Raw genomic sequence first — 8,200 nt, 5'->3', positions numbered from 1 at the left:
TTTATTCAGCTACAACAGAGATATTATATGAAGAAATAAAGCCTATCATACAAGTTATCAAGATCGGACTTACAAGAGAAATGCTCATACCAGAAAGAATAGAAGAACAAGAAGAGATAGAAAAAGTAAATATTCCAGACTTTTATGCAAATAAAAGGATTATTGGAATATCTACTATACTAAATGAACTAGCAAATAATTACCTAAATCAGAATGCGATTTGGAGTTATTATTCAAGAGAACAAACAATGATATATTCAAATTGCAGAGAGATACGAGAAGCAGATATGGAGGAATTAAGACAATGGGTCTTAAGTCTTTTAAAACCAGAACAACCTACAATCACAAGAGCTATAAGGACGAATTTCATCTCTCCAGAACTGTTAACAAGATATTGCAAACTAATCAGTCACAAATACCTAGACCACATATGCTCAAAATGCAAAGGAGAAGATAACATTGTTCCAGACGTACAACTGGAATAATCGAGAAGAAGACGACAAGCTAAAATGACAAAAACTATGGCAGACAAGATAAAGTAAAAGATTTATTAGATTCTTTTCTTTTCTTTAATGTTATTTTATTTTTTGTAAAAGTCGTAAAGTAAATAGTTCTTTACTTTACAAAAGTAAGAGTCAGTTTCATGAACAGTAAAGGTCGTTCATGAATAGTAAGAGTCAGTTTCATGAACAGTAAAGGTCGTTCATGAATAGTAAGAGTCATTTTTGTAATCTTTAAATAGCCTTTCAATTATGAATAAAAAACAGGCTGCATCTTCAGGCATCCAAATACTTCTCTCTTCTCTTACTCTCTAGATATACTTAAAGATAAAAATACAGGAAAGTTATGGACCAACAAGAAGATACGAAAGCTATGAATCAACAAGGAGATATCAAGAACCTACAAAAACAGGTATGTCATATTATAATTATGAGTAGCTAAATTATTATATTCCTGATAATCTCTAATATGTAAATTATAATTATCCATCATATAATAGTACTGTTATAGAAATCATCTTGAGAAAGTTTGCCATAAAAATATGCTAAGAGTAGGTAAGCCCAGACTATGCATCCTAAGGTTGAAACCGGTAGGCAGAGAGGCCGTTTAGGGGAGTAAACAAAGTTGAAGCGCTGTTAGGGTAACTGATTGAAGCAGAAAATCATGGTAGTGACCAGAAAAGATGATCAAAATAACTTATTATAATATGATGAATAAGGATAATAGACATAGAGATTAAAAGGAATATGTTTAGCAAATCATATGATAAAATGAACACTTACTTAATAGATGATGATCTTAGCTATAAAATACTTATACTAAATATACTAAAAAATATTGATAATGATGTAAGAAGAATAATCTATGAGAAATTACTTACTTTTGAAATAATAGAAATAATGGATCAAAATTGGACAGAATTAATTATACCAGAAATAGACTTATATGAATTAGATCTATATTCTGATAACACATAATGAATAATATATATCTACAATATTGGCAATAAACTACCGACAGCATAGAACTACTGACAAATTTAGTAAAAACTAATATAGAAGAATACTAAAGAACCCAAGATATAGAATATATAGAATATATATTAGAAAGTTTAAAAGAAATAATTAGATTAATTTCACTACAAAAAAAATATTATGAAAAAGCTTTTACAGATCACTGCAACTTTGGGTTCAACTGAAAATAGTTTTTGCTTTTCATTTAATTTCAGAAATGTAAGACTGATTATTCTCTTCTCTCTCCCTTCCCCAATACATCAGTCACCACACACGGAATACAAGACAGAATCCCAATGCTTTTCCCAATTTCTAGCAATTCGAGGCCTTTAATTTTATTTTAAAAAATATACGAAAATTCCACTAGCCGCTAGCCGCAAGCCCTCAATTCGAATTTCCTTCATTGTTTCCCCTGAAATGGCAGACTTGAAAGAAGAAAACATATTCACATGCATGGCCATGTATCTTTGTCCCCACTTCTTTTAATATAAAATAAATTTCTAATTAAAAATTAATTCACCTAACTAGCTAGTTGTGACACAGTGTTGCCTCCACACATGTAAATCATGGCGGTGGTTGTTATGACGATGATGGTGATGGCCACCGTAACATCTCCGAACACCATCTCCACTGCCACCGCTTGTCACCGGAAACTTCCACTCTGCAACCTTGTCTTCTTCTTCTTCAACTGTTTCAATCATCTCTTCTTCATCGTCTAGGTGTTCCTCTCTTTCCAGGGTAAAATCTTCGTTTTCCTCTTCTTCTTCATCGCGAATGAGATGTAATCTCAGCCGTCCATCTTGGCGGGAAGCAAGGAGAGTTTCGGGCCGACCAATTTTCACCTCTGTCAACTCTAACCTTCCATCTTTTCTCACCGCACGCATGAAGAAATTTGGCTTTCCGTCTTGGTTTAAGGATGATAATGGCGGCGGAAACTTCTTAATTTCTTTCTTCTCCGAATTAATTGATCTTTGCCAGCACCTTGAATTAGAATAACTAGCCATATATGATTTCCTAGGATTGAAATCATCTTGATCATGATCCTCAATTTGATCATCCACTGTCCTCTCATCGGAGCTCTCGAAACCTAGAGACTCAGTACAAGACATTAGTCCATCAACACTTCCACCAACATCGTCTAAGAACCCAATTCCGCCGGGATCTTTTTTCTCGCCGGCGGTGGTAGGCGGTGTCATGGAGGTGGACTCGAGGTAATTGGTTGGATTTTGAGTGTCAATTGAACCGCCGGTGAAAATATTTCGGCGAGGGAGGGAAAAGTCTAACACTGTTCCATTGTCTTTGGCGTTTGCTAAATTTAAGAAAGGGTGAACGTTTTTGTTGCAAAAACTCATCATATAATATAATACTATGCCTTAGCTTCGAAGATCGGATATATATAAGGGTTTGAAAACTAATAAATAATTCAAGAATAGAATATATTAAAATTCCTATATTTGAATGAAATTGAGAAAAGAAGAGATGAGGCACTAACGACGTCCGCACACTATAGATAGATAGGGCTAAAGAGAAGGACTATCTATATATGGAAAAGAATAATTTGGGGCAGACATTATTAGCAACTTGCAAGAGACTCGGAACTTGTTTAATTCAGCCCGCTATTCTCTTTACGTCTGCACCAATTCTTGGCATCAAACGACTTCATTCATTATAATAATAATTCGCGAGTATCTTAGTAGAATATATTTGTCCTTGTAAGTACTAAATTGAGCAATTTTTATCTTCATTTAACTTTTGATATGATATTACCGTCTCGTTTGGAAAAGTCTCTTCGAGTCCGGGCGACGTAACGTAATTCTAATATAAAAGTAATTTAATTTTTTCTTAATGAATTTAGAACCTCTATTGCACGTTGAAACTTCATTAAAGACAGATAAATACAAGATCATTTTCTAACGATAAGTTATGATGGATGAAAAGTATAACTAAAGGGAAAATTGAATAATTTTTAATATATTTTAAAAAGGACTGCTAAATCTAATGTATAAAGTATATAAATAAACTAAATTGATTCCCAGGCCACATTAATGTAAATAATGTTATTATTATTAAGAGGGCAGCATGAAAAATGTGATTTAATGGTAAAAAGATTATTTTAAAAGTACAAAGTACTGTATAATATTTATTGATTGTGCATAGCAAAAAAGTGGTCGAAAGTATGGGAATTAGAAGGAAAGATGGAGTATGGTGGGAAGAGTGCCAGCAAGGCAGAAGACACAGAGAGAAATGAGCTGGATGATGAGGAGAGATTTTGGGTCCCACCCCCTATTAATCAGATGGCGTTTACTTTGTAGAGTTAGAGGCTTCCCACTATTATCCTTCCCACCTTTCAACAACACCATCCTCATCTATTTCTTCTCCCTATCCTATTATTTAATTTCTTTTCATTTTTCTTGAGGTATATACGTACGTTAGTAATAAAATCCATTATACATAATATATATATATAGTCTTAAAATGATAAATTTTAAAAAATCACTAATAGGTATATGTCATTTTCTAGGAGTAATATATTAGAGTATTTCATAAAACAATAATACGGATAATTTAAAAGAAAACAATAATACTAACAATTCAAAATTTTCGAATAAAGACTATAAAGTAAATAAACTGAAGACAAGTATAGATATATATTGATATATTATTCAACTTCAAACTGATGTACATAATGAACTGGAAACTCCTCTATTTATAGAAGAAATGAAGCAGTTGCGAGGCTTTTCTTTAGCTGCTTGTAAGCTGCCTGCATGAGCTGCTTGCAACCTGCCTGTTTAATAAGAAACTGTTGCAAATCATTTCATTGAGTTGTTTGCAACCTGCCTGCATCAGCTGCTTGTAGATAAATTTCTACCAAATAGATAATCTTCTTCAGGAAAATTATCTATAGCAGACTAATAAATAGACATCCACAATATAATTATTTTTATAACACTCCCCTTTGAATGTTCATTAAAAGATATTGTCTCGTTAAAACCTTACTAGGAAAAACCCAGTGAAAAAAATTCTAGTGAAGGAAAAAAAGTATACATATTTAGTAATATGCATTTCTAGCTGCCTCATTAAAAACCTTACAAGAAAAATTCCACGGAAAAAATCTTAGTAAGGGAAAAAGAGTACAATGTGTACTTCACTCCCCTGATGAAAATCTTATTTCAAATATTTGAGTCTCCGCATTTTAATTTTGTATACCATCTTCTCAAAGTTGAAGTTGGCAAAGATTTAGTGAACAAATCTGTTGGATTGTCACTTGAACGGATTTGTTGCACGTCGATGTCACCATTTTTCTGAAGATAATGTGTGTAGAATAATTTTGGTCAAATGTGCTTCGTTCTATCTCCTTTTATAAATCCTCCCTTTAATTGGGCTATGTGCAGCATTGTCTTCGTATAAAATTGTGAATAATTTATCACATTCCAAACCACATTTTTCTTGAATAAAATGAATCACCGATCTCAACCATACGCATTCCCTACTTGCTTCAGGAATAACTATTATCTTAGCATGATTTGAAGAAGTGGCAACAATTGATTGCTTTGTGGAGTGCCATGATATGACAGTATCTCCACATGTAAACACGTAACCGGTTTGAGATCGGGATTTATGGGGATCAGATAAATAACCTGCATCTGCATAACCAACAAGATATGCACTACCTTTGTTAGCATAAAACAAACCCATATCAAGAGTTCCATTTAAATATCGCAAAATATGTTTAATTCCGTTCCAATGTCTCTGTGTAGGAGAAGAGCTATATCTTGCTAGTAAATTAACAGAAAAATGCTATATCAGGCCTTGTAGCATTAACAAGATACATAAGTGCACCAATTGCACTGAGATATGGTATTTCAGGACCAAGGAGTTCCTCATCCTCTTCTAGAGGTCGAAACGGATCCTTATTCACTTCAAGTGATCGAACACCCATTGGTGTACTAATGTGTGTGCTTTGTCTATGTAAAAGCATTTAAAGACCCTTTCTATATAGGCAGATTGATGGATAAAGATCTCGTCTGCTAAATATTCAATTTGCAAACCAAGATAAAATTTTATTTTTCCAAGATCTTTCATCTCAAATTCTTTCTTAAGATATTAAATTGACTTTTGGAGCTCTTCTGGAGTTCCAACAAGATTTATGTCATCAACATAAACAGCAAGTATAACATATTATGATGTCATTTTCTTTATAAAAATACATGGACAAATAATATTATTTATGTAACCTTCTTTCAGCAAATATTCACTGAGGTGATTATATCACATGCGCCCAGATTGATTTTAAACTGTACAAAGATCTTTGTAATTTGATCGAGTGCATTTCTCGAGACTTTGAATTATATGCTTCTAGCATTTTAAATCTTTCAGGTATCTTCATATAGATTTAATCAAATGAGTCATATAGGTTATGAATTGCACTTAAATGGCATGGCATCTTCAGGTGTCTGGACTACAGGTTTGATCCTCAAAATCTTTTACAATATTGTGCACCATATTATATCAAATATATCGTCGACGATCATTTTGTATCGGTTCGCAAGCGCATAACTTGTTGAGATCTCATCACTTTCTTTATTTTTAGGTACCTGAACTTCTTCTGGAGTTTCATAAAATATTACGTCGTGGGCTCTTCTAGAGCTTATTTCCTCCTTATTATGATCATTTTGATCATTTGCTCCTATCCTTTTCAAGGATTGTTACCTTTGGAACCGATTGGTCTACAACACTTCATGCGTACAGTAAACTATATCTTTCTGGGACTTTAATCTTAATAGGAGCATTTGTAGCTAAAATATGATATTTTATTTTGGATCAGCAAATGCTTCTGGCATTTGACTTGAATTATCTTTTAAGTGAGAATCATATTAATGATAATTCGATTCATATAGCATATTTTTCAGCTGTTTATTCCATCCTCCAAATGTTAGAAAAACTAGCATATATCCCCAATCTTCTTTGGGAAACCTATCTTTGTGCAATATGGTAGAGAAATTAACCATATACCACATATCAAACGTTATTAGATAGTAAAAATATTTGGTTTCTGATCTTAAACCATTTGTGAGGGGAGGACTTATTATATATTGTTGGTCTGATGCATACAAGTGTTGCTGTATGCAATTTAGAAAATCTTAGACCAATACGGAAAGCTTTGTTCTCATAAGAAATGATTTAGCCATTAACAGAAGACATTCAATGCTAAACCAGCTTGAATATACCGGCATTATCAAGATGAATTGTCTTGATTACATATTCTGGAAATTATGCTCTTAATTGAGAAAAGAAATTTCAAATGCTAAACTGCAGGTTGACGATAAACACACATATAACCATCTCATATATGCATCTATAAGTGGTTCACATGATAGGTGAATGGGCCCATATTCACCTTGTATATATTTCAGAATTTAGGGGTCTTAGTCCCAACTTTAACTGGTATAATCAATTTATTATGAGAACAAGCAAAACAAGAGAATTTTTGAAGAATCTTCTAGTTCTTCAATTTATGTTTATCATAATTCTCAATTAGCTCATCATATTTAAACCAGATGGTAAATGTAAACTTCAAGTTTATCATGACATGTGCTATCTTTTAGTAAACTTCTGGTTTACTATGACATAAACTTTTACATTAGTAAACTTCTGATTTACTGTGGCTACTTTTGTATTAGCAAATTTCTGTTTTACTGTAGCTATTTTTGTCGCAGTAAAACTTCTGATTTACTGTAACTGCTTTTGCATTAGTAAACTTCTGGTTTACTTTGATACATGATGTAGTACAAATTGAAGAATAAGGTGGGTAACTTCTCACATATATATTATTTTACCCCCCATGATTGCGGAAACATGAAGATTTTCAATCTTCTACTCATTTGTAGTCTCAATATGATGGCCATCTGTATTAGTAAACTTCAGGTTTACTGCAACATATGTTTTGATCATAATTATATAATATGAATATCATATTCATATATAATCTCTTCGAGAGCCTTCATTTATTATCCACAATCTAATATTTATCGGACTCTACTGGTGTCATGTGTCTTCTAAACAAACAGTTAGCTCTTTAGGAGCTTTTGATAGATTTTGTACTACCAAATATTGCTCAGACACTTCTGGTGTCATGAGAGAAAAACATAATCAAATGAATAATATAAAGACAATTCTAAATTTATAAATGATGAAAATTAAGAATTTTAATATTTTTACCACTACATAATATTTTCCTGCTTCAGGAGGAAATTTTAATTATTTACTACTTCAGGAAAAATTTGAAATATGAAATATTGAGAATATATTCTCTTAATCGTATTACCTCTTCTGGAGGTGAATCGTAATATATTTACATTAAGAGCGCGTTCATATTTAATATTGTCACATTCACTTCAGAAAATGTATTAATATTATCAAAAGTTCTCTTCTTTCAGGAGATAGAACATAATTATCTGAACGTGCATAATCACATCAAATTCTGATGCATTGAACCTCTTTTAAGTTATTTGCAACTTCAGAAGCAAATCGAGGTATGCATATGATATAGAGAATTTTCTCAAATGTATCTTCATTGTAACCATAACAAGCCTAAATTATGCTTCCACCAGTAGCATCATCTCCAACGGCCGCACCTGACCATGAAGAAGGCGTTCCTCTTCCACAGTCCCCAGTTCATGGGAATT

At 32.5% G+C, this 8,200-nt stretch overlaps 1 protein-coding gene across 1 annotated transcript; it reads right to left on the bottom strand.

Annotated features, from left to right (window-relative positions):
* Nucleotides 1-775: 775 nt before the first annotated feature.
* On the bottom strand, nucleotides 776-3,177 carry LOC107790402 (uncharacterized). The gene has a single exon (XM_016612328.2). The coding sequence runs from the start codon at nucleotides 2,867-2,869 to the stop codon at nucleotides 2,039-2,041; it is 831 nt and encodes a 276-aa protein (XP_016467814.1). The 5' UTR covers nucleotides 2,870-3,177; the 3' UTR covers nucleotides 776-2,038.
* Between the last annotated feature and the right edge of the window lie 5,023 nt (nucleotides 3,178-8,200).

Source organism: Nicotiana tabacum, chromosome 19 (genome assembly GCF_000715075.1).
Source record: "Nicotiana tabacum cultivar K326 chromosome 19, ASM71507v2, whole genome shotgun sequence".
In the NCBI taxonomy this organism is placed as follows: domain Eukaryota; kingdom Viridiplantae; phylum Streptophyta; class Magnoliopsida; order Solanales; family Solanaceae; genus Nicotiana; species Nicotiana tabacum.
Note: the sequence above shows the minus strand (reverse complement) of the source record. Positions and strands in the feature narration are given on the sequence as shown.

Excerpts from the sequence above, each read along its gene's own strand:
- LOC107790402 (XM_016612328.2), bottom strand. The coding sequence starts at position 2,869 with ATGATGAGTTTTTGCAACAAAAACGTTCACCCTTTCTTAAATTTAGCA.